The following is an 18,870-nucleotide window of genomic DNA, read 5'->3' on the forward strand; positions in this document are numbered from 1 at the left end:
AGTGAAGTAAAGTAGGTGTGTGGATGAAGCAAGGTTGATGAGTTGATGGTAGTGAAACCAGGTGCTGGGTACATAACAGCTTTTACTATTAGCTCTTGGTGTATTTTTGAAATTTTACATTTCAAATGGTAGATTAAGGAAAATGAACTATAACAGTAGTGATAAAATTATCTAATACATATATACATGAAAAGGGGTTATAATCTAGATATGTATAGCTGACATGGTTATGAGTGGAATGGATCAGCTGGATTTGAATCCCATCTGTGCAACTTGCAGTATACTGGTATACCTTGTAAATGTGTATATTGTGGATAACAATAGCATGTACTTGGTAGGACTACTGTAAGCGTTAAATAAGTTGAAAGAGAAATACAATACATGGTAGCAATTAATATCATCTAAAAAAACTTTACAAATAATATGAAAAGGACAATTCTCTTAGAAATAGGAAACTCTCAGGAACAAGCACTCACATGCATGTGCACACATACATATACACAAGTCCTACAGATGCCACACACACATGAGAAGAATCTCACTGCTGGCTAGAACAAGATGCCATTTTATACTATTCATGGCAGACAAACCTTGAAAATGCCCATTGCGGGAGGATTTGGTCTCTGGGGCAAATATAAATTGGTACTGTGACCTGGAATAAAAATGCCCACACCCTAGGACCTTGGTCTTTCATTCTGTTTACCTCCCTTACAGGATTCTGAATTAGAACTCCTGATTTCTCATGCTGGTATAAATGCCTTTCTCTTTACTCCCTAGATACACATTGGTGAGTAGATCACCCTGGCTGGAAATCTCTAATGAGCTATGCACTGACTCTCATGTGCCTCTTGAATGAAAGTTTTCAGGTGTGATGCCTGCTGCCTATGGTTTGAGGTCAGCTGGGAATTTAAGGGCACCATAATCAACTACCTATTTGCTCAGACTATCTAATTATTTCATTTCTTGAGATGTAGGTGATATTTCTAAAAAGTCACTCATGAGAGACTCATAGCCTAACAGTTTTGTGGAAGAGTTGAGGGGAAGGATTGAGGGAGCTGGAGGGGCCAAGGACACCATAAAAGACACCCAGAGCCAACTAACCTGGGCCCAGTGGACCCATGCCAACCAAAGAGCATGTGTGGACTGGACCAAGACCCGCTCCATATAAGTAGTAGATGTGCAGCTTGGTCCTCCTGTGGGTCTCCTAACAATTGGAGTATTGTGGTCTTGGGGCCTGCCTTTTGAGCCCTTTCCACTAGCAGGGATGCCCTGTCTGGCCTCAGTGGGAGAGGAGTTCTAATTCAGAATGCACTTAGTCCTGATGAGACCTGATGTGCTGGGGGGGTTGGTACTCAGTCAGGGGATAGGACTCCTATTCTCTGAGGAGAAGGGGAGGGGGGAATGGGGAAAGAAGGATGGGAGAGTGGAACTGGGAGGAAGGAAGGAAGAGGGGCTACGATCGAGGTGCAAAATGAATGAATAAATAAATAAATAATAAAATTGTTCATGAATTTAATTTAAAAAAAAGGATTTGATAGCAAAGATGACATTTGGATAGCATTTTTACTATAATCATAAAACTCCTAAGTCAATTACATGCACAGTTTAAGTTCATTATTGCTTTACGGAAAGGGTAAGGATGGATATGGAGGTACATGAGTGTGTGCAGCTGGCGGAGGTTACAATGCGGAACACGTTCCTTATTGCACTGCACCCTCTCTGTAGTTTCTAGCCGAGCTTGCCGCTTCCCAGGTGCCCACTCTTGCTGGCCAGGAACTACCTCCACTTCCACGGCTCTTCCTCAGATACTGGGGTGCCTGTGTTGTTACACTTTACAGCTGAGCCACTTTCCCCGGCACACCGCTTTTTTGTTTCTCTGCCCCCGTCAGATTTCCACTTATGTCATCATTTGGGAAAGGAATTGGGATAGCATTAGTGTATTGAGATATGCTGTGTCTTCGTTAAATTCTTGAGGACAAATGCCTCATTTAGTGTTCTCTCTCTCTCTCTCTCTCTCTCTCTCTCTCTCTCTCTCTTTCCACTTAGCTGCCTTCTGCTTACTAAAGCATTCTAAGTGTGTCTGAGTGGTCTGTTAGCATTGCTGGTCTTACTTCTGTCTCAACATTGTTTTCTCTGTAAATTGTTTCCCTAACTGAATTGCTTAAACCCAAGACCTGAAACTGTGCTTTTATTTTGAGCTTTTAAAACATATTGTTTTCTTGGGAACTGATAACAGAATTGCAAATAACATATGACTTCTTTTTTTTTTTTTTTTTTTTTTTTTTTTTTTTTCGGGTTGGGGACCGAACCCAGGGCCTTGCGCGTCCTTGGAAAGCGCTCTCCCCCTGAGCTAAATCCCCAACCCCATGACTTCTTTTCTTTCCTGTTCTACCTGGTGTACGGTTAAAATATCTCATAATGCTTATGAGATTATTAGGAAACATTATGCTTGTGAGTATGCCTCAGAGAAGGAATTAACTGAGCCCTGGGTAGAAATGATGGGAGGAGACACGTGTAGTCCCTGGCACGGCATTGAGGCTGTCCTCTTACTACTCACATGGTGAGGAAAGTCCCTAAAACGGGAGTTGGATCTCTACATTTGCTTGCTCAGACCATAGCAGACTGTACACATGCCACATGAGAGTATCCCGAGAAGAGATGGACCAAAGCCAAATTTAATTACTGAGATGCGTGTGATGGTAACCATATTTTTCACAATCAGTTTATAGTCTAGAATCGGTTGTAATCCAAGCATGGTTTTTTTGTTTTTTTGTTTTTTTGTTTTTTCTGAGGAAGCCAAACATTTCCTTGTCTCATTAAGGCTGTGTTGAAAATCTGAAGTAAAGTTGTTCACCGAAGTAGTTTTAATGCAGGGTCTGGAGAAATTGCCTAAGTAGTTAAGAGCCTTTAGTGGACCCAAGTTTAGTTTCAAGGGTTCCAATGCCCTTTTCAGGCTCAGCACTCATGTTTCATACAATACATGAGGGCAAAACTTAAATACATATAACAAATAATTTTTTAAAGTAGCTTCAATTGTCAGGTAGGAGATGTCATTAGCGAGAGAGATGTGGCTATATTGGGTAAATAATTAGAATTAATTTAATTTTTGATAAAGAATTCAAATGATCAGATTTTCTTTTGCTAATTCTTTGCCTGTTACATTTCACCAATTTTATTTCCTGATCCTTCTTAATAGGTACATGAAGCAACAGCAGTGGAAGCGATGGGTGTGTGCCAGTGTCTAGTGGTTCTAGCCATTAGACAGGCATGGAGAAATGTTAAGGGACGGGAATAGAGTTGAGAGCAGGGAGTGGCTGTTTATCCTGAGCCCGGAGGATGGTGACTTTGGGGCGCAGTCTACCATTATTGAGTCCTCACTCTGCAGCTTCATAGGGCTCCCCATCAAGGCAGTATACTTGAAACTGATTGAATTTTATGTCATAGTCACATGGTTTATATTTGTAAGATATTGATGGATCCAAACTAATTTACAAAATGAATTTGAACTGTCAAATTGTTGAGTAGCTGCAGGGACCGTTTACATTTATGCTTTGTATGGGACATAAATAATCTAAAAGTTGTCAGGTGAGCATGAGTCAGAGCAGAGAGGTTGTGAGTGCTGAAAGGATTTGTAAACTCATTTCATCATGAAGCATTATGGAAGTGCAGTAGGCGGAGCTTTCTCCGTGTAAACGTATCTGCCAGGCAGAGCTCTGCGCCCTCCAGCTTGCTGCCCTTCCATTTTACCCAGGTACACATGTGGCTTCCTGGTTCCCTTTTCAAGGCTCCGTGAAAGCTCTTGGTACTCTTCTGTTCTTGCAGTCTGCCTTCAGACATCTTGGCAGCATTAATAGTCTGCAGGGTTTGTTTGTGTTTGTTTTTTATCCTCTATAAAGTATTAAAGTTTCTGACCCTGATTTTCCTGATTTTAAAATATAGAAACACATTGACTTACATGGTTATATCCCAATTTGGTTTATGTATTTAATTTGAAATGGTATTACACTGTTAATTTAAGCCACGCATAGTGGCACATGCCTTTAATCCCAGCACTTGGGAGGTAGAGGCAGATGGATCTCTGAGTTCAAGACCAGCCTGGTCTCCAGAGTGAGTACCAGGCCAGCCAGGGCTATACAGAGAAACCGTGTCTGGAATAACATGGGTGGGAGTGGAGGGTGTTGGGGGAGGGTAAAGATAAAGGAAACGACAATCTGAGAAATAGGGTATTTAATGCATGTAACCTACCAAGCCTCATAGCTTAACTTGAATACCTTAAGCTGAAACGAACACTTATTTTAGCCCACAGTTGAGTAAAGTTAACAAACATAATACAAAGCCTCTCATAATAATAACATATTTAGTTACTGAATGCTGTTCTACTGAACATATGAAACAGTAGCTAACTGTAGCCCCTTCATTCATCAATGGGGAGCTGGCTGCTTTGAGGCAGTACACTTGATAAGGGCACCAATTTCTTTTTTTCCCAAATGCTCAGGCCTGAAATTATTCTTGGCATACTTGGCCGTCCATCCATCCGTCTGTCTGTCTGTCTGTCTGTCTATGCATCCATCCATCTTTGAGACGGGGGTCACATTATATATTGCTGGCTAGCCTGCAACTCTCTGTGTATTTCAGGCTAGTCTTGAATTTGTGGTATTTGTGTCTCAAATAAGTGCAGAGATTCTCGGTGTGTATCACAGAACTGGCATGCTGTTCTATCTAAAGCACATGTTTCCTAGATAGTACCTATACCACCTTATTCATCTGTTTAAATACTCTAAGAGGAAAGTCCTCTCCTTTGTTCCATATGGGAAAAGGCAGTGTTACAGACATAAACCATTTGTCTGAGGTCATAGTCCTCTTAAATGTCTCCTTTCACGACTATTCTGAGAACAGATTCTTGCACTTTTTCTTGTTAATGCAGATTACTTTACAGTTTTCAGTATAAAAGTTAAGTGTGCTCGCTATCTTTCTGGAGGCACTGCTGTCCCCACTAACCTACTGAACTTGTTTGACGTTGTCTGCCACTCTGAGTCTGCTGTTTGCGGGATTCCTGGTAGACTCTACCCCCAGATGCTCTCCTTTGTCTATTTCCACTATTTCATTGTAAGTTGGATAATTATTCATTAAAAAGTCCTCGCTATATGGTCGGTGCATGAGGTGAGCGTGTGCAGTATTCAGGAGAAGCCCATCTGTGCACATCTGTATCACATATGTGTTTGTGCACATGCTTGCGTGGTTGTATACTTAAAGGGTATATTTTTAGCCTTTATATAAAATCAGAGTAGCTGTGTATATTATTTTGTTTGTTTTGCTTATTTTTATAAAATTTAATGACTATTTTCTAAAGTGTACCTTTTTAAATTCAGCAAAGACTTCTGTGTATGTGCTATAATTTATAATCAGTAATTTCTCACAAGAGTTTAAGCTCTTTATAATGTTTTACTGTCTCATGCTTATGTTTGCTCAGTAAAATTTTTATATAAAATATTTTGTACCTATTCCTTATTGTTTCCTAACAACTTTTATGTCTCTTTGAAGACTTGATTCAAAACTGACATCCAGCATAGTTACTTGTGCTGTTTATGTCCTGCATAGCATGCTCTCACATGTCGAATAGTGAATATTCTCTCATGTTTAATTCTCATCAATAGAGACCAGTCAACCCATTCTGGTTTGATAGGTTCTAATTTGTGTTTCTCTGACTACCAGAGAGGTTGAATACTTTCTGGAGTTGTCATCGACAGTGCTGCCAGCTAACATTGGATCTCTCTTCCTTTACAAGTTCTAACATAAGCAGGGCAGAAGGCTTCATCTTATTTGAATGTTATTCATGTCCTGTCTGTTTGCAGATCTCTGACATCTATATTAGTGGGGAGTCAGGGGATATGTCAGCCAAAGAGAAGCTACTCTTGTGGACTCAGAAAGTAACAGCTGGTTACACAGGAATCAAGTGCACCAACTTTTCTTCCTGCTGGAGCGATGGGAAAATGTTCAATGCATTGATTCACCGATACAGGTGCGTAGTTAGTGCTCCTAGAAGGAATTCTCCTCTTCTGTTTGTAATTAACTGCCACACATCTTCCCTTTCCACCAAGAATTAGACTCTGAGTCACTGAATTGTTTGAAAGGCAGTCTGTAATGAGCGCACTATTTTAGGCACTGGCCAAAGAAGTGAGCCAGTCCGAGTTCTTGCTTTTGGGGAGCTGACTTCCACGAGGAGAGTAGGCAGCAAGCAGAGAGCTGCACGTTGTCCTATAGTGGCAGGGACAGTGGAAGGACACAATTATAGGGCTGTGGTAATTCAGATAAAGGTGGCCAGAGATGGCCTCTAGGATGAGGATGTCAGGGTGAGCCATGCAGTCTCTGGGGTCAGAGCATCCCGAGCAGGTGGAAGAGCCAGTGCATAGGCTCTGAAGAGGGACTGGGTCAGAGTGAGGAGCAGCAGGGGACTCAGTGTGACATGAGGAAGGACAATAGGAATTTTAACCACAAAACTAAAACAGTCTGAACTCTGAGCAGTCATAGGCAAGCGTCAGTTTTCACACTGTACCAGTTTGCTAACTTCTGTGAGCGCTGTATTAGGTGCATTAGGCTCCTGGTGTGCAATTGGACATAAGATCAGGGTTAGTAGCGTCCGACCTCGTGCTCTACCTCACTCAGTGGTCTGAGTTCTGGAGTTGTTAAGAGCTGCTGTGTGGACTCGTGTGCTCTGGGCTTGTTCATCTCCCTTGCTGGACTTTCACAGACCTGACCTGGTAGATATGGAGAGAGTACAAATCCAGAGTAACCGGGAGAATCTGGAACAGGCTTTCGAGGTAGCTGAGAGACTTGGTGTCACCCGATTGCTGGACGCAGAAGGTAAGAGTCTCAAGATTTTAAGTGTATTTGGCATGTTTTCAAAATCCCTTGTTCTGACCTAGAACTCTTATCTTACTCTCAGATGTGGATGTGCCATCTCCAGATGAAAAGTCTGTAATCACTTACGTGTCTTCCATTTACGATGCCTTCCCCAAAGTCCCTGAGGGAGGAGAAGGAATCAGTGCTACGGTAAAGGAGCATTTTCCTAAAACACCAACTCAGTGAGGTAGAAAGCCTCCACCCGACAGTGTTTGTTAGTTTCTTATGTTAGAGCCCTTTCACAAAGACCACCTGCACCTACATCATCTCTGTCATAGTGGACGGTGCCCCTGAGAAGGAGTCTAGGCATTGCTAATGTTGTGCCGTCTAACATACACCATTTGATGTTAAATGCCAGCAAAAAGAAAAAAGAAAGTTCTTTTTATCCCCAGCTGTAATTCAAGATGAAGCATTTTGTTCTCAGCTACTGATAGAAATTTGATTAGTCACCATGGCTGTGTGCTCTAGGGAAGCCTGCTGCCTCAGCCTCACCATGTTGTAATTACAGTGTGAAGAAGCACCATGCCTGGAAATACTCTGGTTCATAATCATGGTGGCTTAGCTTATAGTCTTCCTACCTGTCAGGATATTGAATGCCAGCCCGACTCTTTGGGGAGCTTTGAGACTGAGAGAGAGTTTTTATGTAATGGGTAGCCTTTGCTGCACTTTATCCTGTGCCTGCTGCTGAACAGTGCCAAATCAGGGTCTGTGGATGTTTGCCTCCCTGACTGTAGGAAGCGGACTCAGATGGCAAGAATACCAAAGGAGTGGACTCACTCATTCCCCTGGATCCAGGCAGCATACAATCTGATGTCAGAATAAATCTTTTCCCCAGAACCCCTGTTGAACTAAAGGTAAAAGCATGGACTTAACTTACTGCCTTTTATAAATTCTCTTTGGAATTAAGCCTCAGAGCGTGATGCAGCTGGCTCTAGTGAGGTGGTCTGAAAAATTGGTCCCTGTTGCTTTAGCCTATTAATTCATTCATCAAATATTAATCTTTGTAGGCACTTTATAACCAATATATACACTTCAAAGAAACGGAAATTCTGGCCAAGGAGAGAGAAAAAGGAAGAATCAAAGAGTTATATAAGTTATTAGAGGTAAGGAAGCACATCTCTGGCTAAAATAAGGTTTGCAGTTTGGACTGTTGTTTCCTACTTGGTTCCGCATGTTCTCCTTTTACCCTGCATTAGTAGTAATACCCTTAGTGGGTCTTCAAAATTTGTAGTAAAGGAACACTATCAACAAACTATAATTATTAAAGGAGTTACTGGGAAACAGTATCCCTAGTCAGAAATCTTTTTTCCTTGCTTTTTAGAGGGAAACTAAATCTTTCCCTCAGTTGACAAGAAAGGAACTTTTCATTCCTTTTGATACCTATGGGATTTGAAGCTGTAGAGCCAGGTGTGTTTAACCTTGCCAGAGTCAGCTTCATTTAGAAGACAGGTTCATCTCTCCACACGGTAGGCCTCAGATGCAAGCATTTCGTGAGTTGTCAGATATTTTATTCTTCCCCTGTATTAAATAAGGGAAGGAACGCTGACTAAGATACCCTCCCCCAACAACAAACAGCAGCAGGAAGCAGATAATAGATGAGAAAAGGCCCGAGGCTGGGCTGCGGTGTGGGATTGAAAAGCATCTCTTTCAGGTGTGGATTGAATTTGGCAGAATTAAGCTGCCTCAAGGCTACCACCCTAATCATGTAGAAGAAGAATGGGGGAAACTCATCGTTGAAATGCTAGAGCGAGAGAAATCCCTGCGGCCGGCTGTGGAGAGGTGGGTCCAGAGGGTCGGACGCTCTTGGGGCTCCTCTGAGTCTTGTACTTCATTATGGTTTTTATGTGTTTCAGGCTAGAATTGCTGCTGCAGATTGCAAACAAAATACAGAATGGTGCTTTGAACTGTGAAGAAAAACTGACACTAGCTAAGAATACACTGCAGGCTGTAAGTGTTTTTATGTCACATGCTCTCCACTTTTCACCAGCTGCTCTGACAGTCCAGGTTAACAGTTGGGAGATCCAGCCGTGTTACCTGCTTTTTCTTGGTTTTCTCCATCTTAGTGGAGTGGGTGAGAGCAGTGGAGGTTTCTCACCCATATTCTTTTTTTTTTTTTTGTCACAGGATGCTGCACACCTGGAGTCAGGACAGCCAGTGCAGTGTGAGTCAGATGTCATCATGTACATTCAGGAGTGTGAGGGTCTCATCAGGCAGCTGCAGGTGGATCTCCAGATCCTACGGGATGAAAAGTACTATCAGTTAGAGGAGCTGGCCTTCAGGTGAGTGCAGAGGGGCTCGGAGGGAGGGCTTGCTTGCTGTGAGGTAATGGTAAGAGTGAGACAAGAGCCAGGCACTGACTCTTCAGCTCATTCTCACACTTCTGTGGCTCTGGTATGCATGCACATAGTGTAAGCAGGAAATGTCCCGTGGTGAGCTTCCACTTTTAAACACCTCTCCCTCCCACTAAGGGCCTGGACTCTATTTCCCAATCACCTGCCATGTTACTGTATTCCTTTCTATTTTAGAATGACCTGCAAAAGTACGCTAGCACATGTGACTTTGAAACACTGGTAATCTAATGAACTCATTTAGGATGCAGAGTGTCTAAAGTCACATGGCAATCCAGTATTTATTCTGTTGTGACCTTCAGGAGTCACATAAACACTATGTTACTTCCTTCTAATTAACACTTTGATTTGACCTTTGCCTAGATGATGTTAAAATACTGCTTTGCATTCCTCTACTAGTTTTTCAAAACACTTTCCCTGATAGGGTCTCATTTTTATTTTTCCCATGTGCTTGTTAAATAGATAATGAATATTTTATTTTAGGCATGTTTTAAGTCTCCTCTTCTACTTCAGGGTCATGCGTCTGCAGGATGAACTGGTCACCCTGCGCTTAGAGTGTACCAATCTATACCGGAAAGGCCATTTCACATCACTTGAATTGGTTCCGCCCTCTACTTTAACCACTACTCATCTGAAAGCAGAACCTCTGAACAAGACGACTCATTCTTCTTCTACCTCCTGGTTTCGAAAACCTATGACCCGGACTGAGCTTGTAGCCATCTCATCCTCTGAAGACGAGGGCAGTCTCCGATTCGTATATGAACTACTCTCTTGGGTAGAAGAGATGCAGGTGGGTGTAGTCCAGAAAGTTGTCTTAAGAGGACCAGGTTGTCTTGTGTTCCAGGATCCTGCTGATCCTGTCTGCATCTAAGATCCCTTCTTCTTAAATGTCACTTTGCCTCTCTACTATTTAGTCCAGTGTAGCCCAGGCTGTCCTTGAACTTATCTTCTTGTGCCAGCCTCCTGAATGCTGGGACTACATATGCCGCCACCATGCCTGGTTACTTTCTCCTTATATTCTAAATGAACAGGGTCAGTATAGATCATCACAATGCCACGCTGTATAGCATCTGTTACTCTCTGCTAACCGTGCCCTAAGTGGTAGCTCGTGGGACACTTGCACATCTATATATCTCAGTTATCTGTTCTGATGTTTCCTTTTTGGAAAAAGAGTTTATTCTTCAGTTTTTGTTGTTTTGGTCATACCTTTTAAGTTTAAGCAATACTGATATATTTATTCCACATGTCCAATGGCACTATTTAATTATAGTCTAGTTTAAAAGCTCAAATTTGACTTTGTTTTATGTCAGGCTATGTTTGTAAGCCCAGGACTCAGGAGATGACAAGTTCCAGGCCAGTCTGGACTATGTAATAGGACCCCATCTCAAAAAAAGGGGAAAAAAAGCAGTGTGCGGAGTTAGGGAACAAAGATGGGGGAAGAAATTTTCTATTGGCTGGTTGCTGATTCTGTAAATAAACTAAATATTTTTTAGATGTTCCTCCCCCTTTTTGTCTACTCTATAGATTGTCAAATCTATAATGATTTGTTGCTGTTTTGTTTAAGACAGGAACTCACTATGCAGCCCTGAAACACAGAGATTTGCCTGCCTTTGTCTACTGAGTACCGGGGTTGAAGGCATGGGCCACCATATCCTATAACCCTACAAAGGGAAATGTTTGAACATCCAGCCTGTTAAGACCTTTTCTGATGGAAAAACTCAGGATGTTCTTTCAAATGTCAACATTGCTGAAGTTAATGGAGTTTCTTCTCTTGCTCTTAAGGGTTATCAGAAGCCATGGAACAATAGAGATGTTCAGATGCCCAACCTCACCCCTAGCCATTTTGTTTATTCAAGGTCTCCTGTAGTCCAGGCTGGCCTGGAAATCCTGAGCCTTCTGTCTCTGTGTTCCAAATGCTGAGATTACAAGCGTGGGCCACCACACCTGACTGTCACCCTTAGCCGCCGCCTTCAGGTGCTGACTCTGACAACTTGCCTTTCTTCTCTAAGTCACACACATTTGTGCTTTCCCTTCAGATGAAACTGGAGCGAGCAGAGTGGGGAAATGACCTGCCCAGCGTGGAGCTGCAGTGGGAAACACAGCAGCACATCCACACCAGTGTGGAAGAGCTGGGCTCAAGCGTCAAGGAGGCCAGGCTGTACGAGGTACATAGCACGCAGAATCCACATACGAGAGCTCCGGGGAGGGGCAGGCACTGGGAGGTGTGTCGCACTGCTGTTCTGAGAAGAAGCAGCTTTGAAAAACAAGGTGTATAATGAGTACCACTTCACAACAAACTCCCACTTTACACTAGGTGTCTCTATTAACCTTTGAAATAACTTTGTGAGAAAAGTATTTTAACTATAGATGTCTTTCCATGATCTTAGGGGCTGGAAAGATAGATCAGTGGTTAAGACTATGTATTGTTCTTATAGGTGATCTGAATTCAGTTCCCAGCACCCACATCAAATGACCTAAAACTGCCTGTAACTCCAGCTCTAGGACCTGCACTCAAATGCATATACCACACACACACACACACACACACACACACACACACACACACACACACACACACACACACCCTTAAAACTAAAAAAAAAACTAAAATAATTAAGAAGTGATATTGAAAGCTGGAGTCAGAATTTAGTAAATAGAAGTATCTAAACTTGGGTCTTTTGTCCCCAAAATTCATATTCATTTCCTCTTGCTGTGAAAAGCTTTTGCTGTGAAGCTGTTCACTCAGTCCATCCATCCCTCAGCACACCATTTTGTCTTCATTGTTGAGGGATTTGGTTGGTTTGGTTTCTGGGGCTCAGGGCCTGCTAGGCAAGTGCTCTAGCAGCACCTAATCTCTTCTGTTTTTTCTGTATCCCTCTTCCCATCCTCCCTTCAAAGCAGCAAGTGAGTAGTTAGGCAGTCATCAGATGCAGGATTTTCTTAGAAGCCTCCGACTTGCTAGAAACACAGGAACATGAGGAGTGTGGGTTGTTACCCTGCTGAATTGTTGCCCACTCAGTGCTGCCCAGGCTATGAAGTCTGACCTTGTTGTCCAGGCCTGTGTTTCCCAGAGCAGGGAGCCCCCACCTATGGACATTCTGTTTACATGGCTGAAACCATAGTTCACTCACTGTTTCACTAATGACTTTTGATTTCATTCCTTTCGTGTCAGGGAAAGATGTCCCAGAATTTCCATACCAGCTATGTGGAGACTCTTGGAAAGTTGGAGACACAGTATTGTAAGTTGAAGGTGAGTTTTGACTTGTTGACTTACATTGTGCTATGGAGGATTGGTCCCTCCAAACAACGCTTTCCTAATTCAGAAAGCACATGGTTTAGGTCTGTTTTAGTTTTCTTCTTACTAGATTATAACTACTGTGTAATTATTCAGATGAATTATAATACTTTTTTTGAGGCATTATCTCCCCATGTAGCCCATGCTGCTCTTTAAACTAGTCTTACCCTAGTTTAGCCTTCGAAATGCCAATGCATCATAGATGAATTTCACCACAGCAAGCTTCTAGACTCTTTTTTTTTTTTGAAAGATTTATTTATTTTATGTATATAAGTACACTGTAGCTGTCTTCAGACACACCAGAAGAGGGCATCAGATCTCATTACAGATGGTTGTGAGCCACCATGTGATTGCTGGGATTTGAACTCAGAACCTTTGGAAGAGCAGTCAGTGCTCTTAACTGCTGAGACATCTCTCTCCAGCCCAAGCTTCTAGATTCTTGTTTTGTTTGTTTTTTTTTTTTTTTTTCTTTTTTGGAGCTGAGGACCGAACCCAGGGCCTTGCGCTTGCTAGGCAAGAGCTCTACCACTGAGCTAAATCCCCAACCTCCCCCCCCCCCCAAGCTTCTAGATTCTTAAAGGGTCAGAAACCACTGCTGTGGAAAATTATAAACAAGTAAAACCAATCTTAGCTATCTTCTTCACCAATGGCCATATACATTTTAAGATGCCATTACTAAGAAGTTTGGACTGATGGAGACCATTTCTCTCCAGTTTATTGCTTTTCATTCCCGTCTATTGAGGTTGTCTGTGGTAGGACGAGCCAAGATCATTCTTAAGCTGGAACCCTCACAACAGCCTTGTGAGTCACATCATTGTCACAGCCTTGTGAGCATAAAATTGACAGTGACCAAGGAAGTTTTGTATCAAACTGTAAAATTTCAGTCCATGGAGAAGACCTCAGATATTAAAAGCAGCCTTAGTGGGTGTATGTGGCTTAGTGGTAGAGTATTTCTTAGCATGCCTAAAGCCCTAGGTTTAAATTCTAGTACTTTAACACCAAAAGCACTAGGCTTAGTGCATTTCCTGTGCCATTCCTTCCTGATGCTGCAGTGTTACTGTCTTCTGTAGATGCTAAGGCTGGCAGTCTAATCTTTTAACCCTTGCTTTGTCCAGGAGACTTCTAGCTTCCGAATGAGGCACCTTCAGAGCCTGCACAAATTTGTTTCCAGAGCCACAGCTGAACTGATCTGGCTGAATGGGAAGGAGGAAGAAGAGCTAGCATGTGATTGGAGTGACAGTAATCCCAATATCTCAGCCAAGAAAGCCTACTTCTCTGTGAGTCTCACACAGCAAGACTGTCAGGTTTAATAGCAGTGGCAGGAGACAGAGAAGCAGTCTGTAAAGACACTGCTTCTAGGGCAGCTGTTTTCAACCTCTGCATCGAGACCTTTTTGGCAAACCTCTGTCTCCAAAAATATTTACATTCTGATTCATAATAGTAGGGAAATTACAGTTATGGAGTAGCAACAAAAATAGTTTTCTGGTTGTGGTCACCGCAGCTTGGGGAACTGTGTTAAAGGCCTGCAGCGATAGGAAGGGTGAGAATCACTGCTGTAGACTCCCATGATGAGAGACAGAAGCAGGGACTCTGCTCATTGCGTCTGTTCTGGGAGAAATGTGTATGGAAAGCGAGAGCCCTTGAGTACTGAAAGGTGTTTTCAGTAGATAGAGCTGCAGTCTGCAAGTTGAGACATGTCAGAAATTAATACACCTTTGTTGTTAAGATTACAGGGTATAATGAGTCTAAATTCAAGTTCTTATTTGTCCACTAGCTAGGTCTGTGACCTTGGGCAAGGCACTTAGTAGTCTCTCCCCTTGTAAAAATGGGATAAGAGCCATTTGAAAGGGTTGTATAAAAAGTTGAGTAAGACTTAATAAGCTAATCTAAGCAAAGTGTCTTATTATACAAGAGTTATATTTAAGTAAGTTGTACTTTTAGAATTCTATAATAATTTGAATTCTTACTAACATTTTGGTCTTTAAGCCTTAGCTTGTAGAATGGTAGGGAATAGCCATTATTAATGGGCAATGCCTTCTACTCACCTCCTCCTTCTCTCCACCCCTTTTCTCTGTCTCTGTCTCTCCCCACTCCTTTTTAAACTTTAAAATACTTATTTTATGTGTATGGGTATTTTGCTTGCATATATTATATGTCTGTGTAACACATATGTGATACAGACAGTTGTAAGCTACCTTGTGGGTGTTGGGTATTGAACCTGGGTTCTCTGGAAGAGCAGCCAGTGCTGTTAACCACCGAGCCACTCTCCTTCTCTGCCTTCTATTCTTTATAATAAAGAAGTAGATAAGTAAGTGGGAGGACTTTTTGCTACTTTCAGTATTCCCATACACGGGGCTTTAGTGCATTTTATAATCCTTCATGCAAATAGTCTACTCTTCTACTAGCACCCACTTTGGTGCTAGTGGTTTAGTTGCATTAATCTACAGTTACTAAACAATGTGAGCATTGCCTGGTTAGAGAAGGAATAGGACCCCTCTGAAGAGAAGAGGAAAGACTAGACGCTGCAAATAGTGAGTGTGGAAACTGTGAGAGCAGCAGATATACAGAGAACGTGCTCTAAAGCATAAAGGAGAAGGCATTAAATCTGACAGTAAGAGTTCATGGAAATTCTGTGTCAAAGGCTGACCTTTTGAGCTGAGAAAATAGAGATACAAAGCCTGCCCGTCAGTGGTCTCTCTACCAGGGTGGGGTACTTGTGTGGTGCTGGCTAACGAGTCATTCTAACCATGTTTGCTCTTTCCTGTCCCTCTTGAGTTCTCCCAGTCTACTCAGGGCTAACTCAGGTCCATCGTGCCTTGTGAATCCCTTCTCCTTATTTCATTGTTTTTGTCCTTTTCTGAAATCCCTGGGCATTTGTGGTTTATACATCATATTTTGGCACCAATCCTAATATAGGCTCCTTAAAGTCAGGCAGGGAACACTGTTTTCTTTATTGCCTCTTCTTCCATAATAACATTTATTCTATAAAATTACATTCAATTTACAGGAGTTGACAATGGAACTGGAAGGGAAACAAGATGTATTTCGTTCTCTACAAGATACAGCAGAACTGTTGTCACTTGAGAACCACCCTGCTAAGCAAACTGTGGAGGTTTGTGACTTTAAAATGTGTGAAGTTCAAAGGTATTGTGATAAAAATACTGAGATAAGGAGCCTTGTTCTTCCAGGGCCTGGAGGAAATGCCACATCATTTGTTTCAGATTGGCTTCCATTCTTTATTTTATTTTATTTTGTTGACTTTTGACTTATTAGGGAAAGGGCTTGTATCATTTTTTAAAAACATCTCTTCATCATTTAAAAATAACTGATTCATCTTTCCTTTTTTAAAAAAAAGATTTATTTATTTTATATAAGTACACTGTAGCTGTCTTCAGACACACCAGAAGAGGGCATTAGATCTCTTTACAGATGGTTGTGAGCCACCATGTGGGTGCTGGGATTTGAACTCAGGACCTCTGGAAGAGCAGTCAGTGCTCTTCACTGCTGAGCCATCTCTCCAGCCCCATCTTCTTTTTTAAAAAATATTTTTATTTATTTTTATTTTATGTGTATGAGTGTTTTGCCTCCATGTATGTCTGTGTACCACATGCATTCCTGTTATCCGTGAATGCTTGAAAATGGTGTTGGCTGCCCTGAGAGCTGGGACCCACCACGTGGGTGCTGGAAACCAAACCGAGGTCCTTTGTAGGAGCACTAATGCACCGAACCACTGAGCCACCTCTAGTCCCACATCCTACTTGTTGGTATAGCGCTATGGCCTAGAGAAGAGAAACAGTAGAAGAATGAGGATTGGTTGATTGATTGATTGATGCTATGCTATGTTTTTTTCTGGGTTGGTCATTTAATTATACTTGAGTATAGGGGAGGCTTTTTCTGGGTAACCCCTTTTAACAAATCTGCGTTTGATGAAAGGCAAGCATTTTTCTCCTGAGAAGCATTGCCCGGCTGTCAGTCAGCTGTCCTGTGCCTCTCCAATTTCTCCTCTGTCAGTAGCAGACTTGTACTTGGAAAGACCCTCACACATATATGGTAAGCCTGGTAAACTTATGCCCTCTGCACATGTGCTTGGCTCTTACAGGCATATAGTGCTGCTGTCCAGTCCCAGTTGCAGTGGATGAAGCAGCTGTGCCTATGTGTTGAACAACATATAAAAGAGAATGCAGCTTACTTCCAGGTATGGTCTTGGTGGTGCTGGTGCTGGTGGTGCTGGTTCCGGTTGGTGGTGCTGGTGCTGGTGCTGGTGTAGGTGGTGTAGTACATACGTGTGCCAAACATTAGGTTAAAAATCCATATGGTACAACTGGATGCTGCACACTGTAATTCTAGCGCTCAGGAGATAGAGTTAGGAAGATCAGATGTTGAGGTAAGCCTTGGGGTATATGAGATCCTGCCTCAACAAACAAACAAACAAATGAACAAACAAATGAACAAACAGACAACATTCATATTACTTATCTTCTACAGTACATGGACTCTAAAAACCTTATTTGTTTCAACTGTTTGTACCGGACTCAACTGAGTGGTTTTCCTCTTCTATGGTTCTCTTCATTGTGCTGTCATATACCTGGCTGCAGGTAACCCTAGTTAGGAAGGGGGCTGTTTGGTCCCAAATGGCATTTGTCACATGTTGGCTAGGGGACAGCATGCTTTGAAGAAAACCCTAGGTCTAGGATGTACTATAAGTGACAAGAGTCCTCATGTACTTTTACTGCTTCTGCCACTTGTGTGACATTGGTGAAAGCCAACCACGTGGCTGTGCCCAGCTTCCAGAGGATGAGGCATGGACTGCTCCTCAAGGAGAAGATCTGTAAGATAATTAAGATTTTCTCTGCCCCCAGCTACCACAATAGCATTTTGCCTCAGGTGAGGATAGAGGAGGAAATAAGTTATTTCTTCTTTAAGTTTATCTTTTTGGTCATAGATTAGTGAGGTAAACACTAGTTAATTTAGCTTCTAGGTTATTTCATGCAGTAGGCCTCAGGCCAAGTGCTGTCACTAGACAGAGTCAAGGAGGGTGAGACAGGCTAGCTTTCACAGAGGAGCCAGAGTTTTACTTGAAAGCACCATCACTTCTGTTTTACTGATGTGGCTTTTAAGCCCTTTGGTTTGTACTTCTGTGCACAGGAGAGTGTAATTGGCTTTGCGCAGATTGGCACGTAAGTTTGCCTCTTGTGAACCTACTGTGTTGAGGCACTGAGCACTAGCCGCCCTTTCCTTGTGTTCCTGTAGTTCTTCAGCGATGCCCGAGACCTGGAGTCATTTCTGAGAAACCTACAAGACTCCATCAAACGAAAATATACCTGCGACCACAACACCAGTCTGTCCCGCCTCGAGGATCTGCTACAGGACTCCATGGTGGGTGTTGCCTTGGTGGGGACTTTTGCTTCTGAGAAACAGAGTAAGCTGTGTCAGCCGCTGCTGAAATTCATATCCTTGAAAGCTCTAGGGCAGCGGGCCGCTCTTACGGTGGGTGACATGTGGCTCGCAACCAGTTGTCTAGTGAGCTTTGTCATCTCTTTTCCTTCTCTGAAGACGTTGCTAATGGGATTTCTTTGGATTTACTCTGAGGTAAAGTAATTGCTACTTCTGAGCCACTTGCTATCCTGTGCTTCCTGTGCATCACCCCGGTTTTATTGCAGTGGGTGGAGCCAAAGCCCAAGTTGAAGGGGATTGAGTGACATCAGATTTGTTTTTTCCCTTTTGAGACACAGAAAGAGAAATCTGAGTCAGATTTTTCCTTCTTGACTGTTTTCTTTTGGTAATGAGGATATAGATATGAGAAAACTGATTTTAGTTACTGAGGCCAACATTAACATCTTACTTATAGGTAATAGAATGTTTGCCCAGTTTCTAATGTGATATTATACATTAGACAGAACCGGCACGATAGGGCCGAGCTGCATCTCAGGGGGTATGCAGCAGGGGTATTACTTTGCACCTCAGGAGACGCCTCTAAATAGGAGAACCAGAGCAACCCACTTTACTTTCATTTACTTATTAGTTTATTTATTTTGTGGGTGAAACTAGGGCATTTTTGTGGAATTGAGGTTCATACTTAGAGTCTTATGCATGACGTGCAAGCACTGTACCACTGTTAGCATTGGCCTAAGTTTTTTAAAATTTTTTCTCTTTTTTTTCCTTTTTCTTCCTTTTTAATAACAATTTCATATATAGTGAACCCATGAGTAGGTTTCCTTTCAGTGCTTCACTTGGGCAAATGGAATGGTAACTTAGAATGAAGGATAAAATCTGACTTTACAGTTACTGTCTTTAAAATGTCTCTTGGAGGTACTACAAGTGTGAGGG

General features: G+C 42.3%; 1 protein-coding gene across 1 annotated transcript in view; it reads left to right on the top strand.

The window, feature by feature from the left end:
• The window catches only part of Macf1 (microtubule actin crosslinking factor 1), a 323,248-nt gene that overhangs the window by 160,417 nt on the left and 143,961 nt on the right, over nt 1–18,870 (top strand). Inside the window, 16 exon segments of the mRNA XM_032898600.1 lie at nt 5,853–6,019; nt 6,749–6,861; nt 6,944–7,058; nt 7,639–7,738; nt 7,740–7,754; nt 7,908–8,003; nt 8,552–8,679; nt 8,754–8,847; nt 9,025–9,179; nt 9,762–10,038; nt 11,285–11,413; nt 12,421–12,498; nt 13,659–13,820; nt 15,551–15,655; nt 16,643–16,738; nt 17,794–17,919. Coding sequence (XP_032754491.1) covers nt 5,853–6,019; nt 6,749–6,861; nt 6,944–7,058; nt 7,639–7,738; nt 7,740–7,754; nt 7,908–8,003; nt 8,552–8,679; nt 8,754–8,847; nt 9,025–9,179; nt 9,762–10,038; nt 11,285–11,413; nt 12,421–12,498; nt 13,659–13,820; nt 15,551–15,655; nt 16,643–16,738; nt 17,794–17,919 — 1,956 coding nt within the window.

Source organism: Rattus rattus, chromosome 1 (genome assembly GCF_011064425.1).
Source record: "Rattus rattus isolate New Zealand chromosome 1, Rrattus_CSIRO_v1, whole genome shotgun sequence".
Taxonomy (NCBI): Eukaryota; Metazoa; Chordata; class Mammalia; order Rodentia; family Muridae; genus Rattus; species Rattus rattus.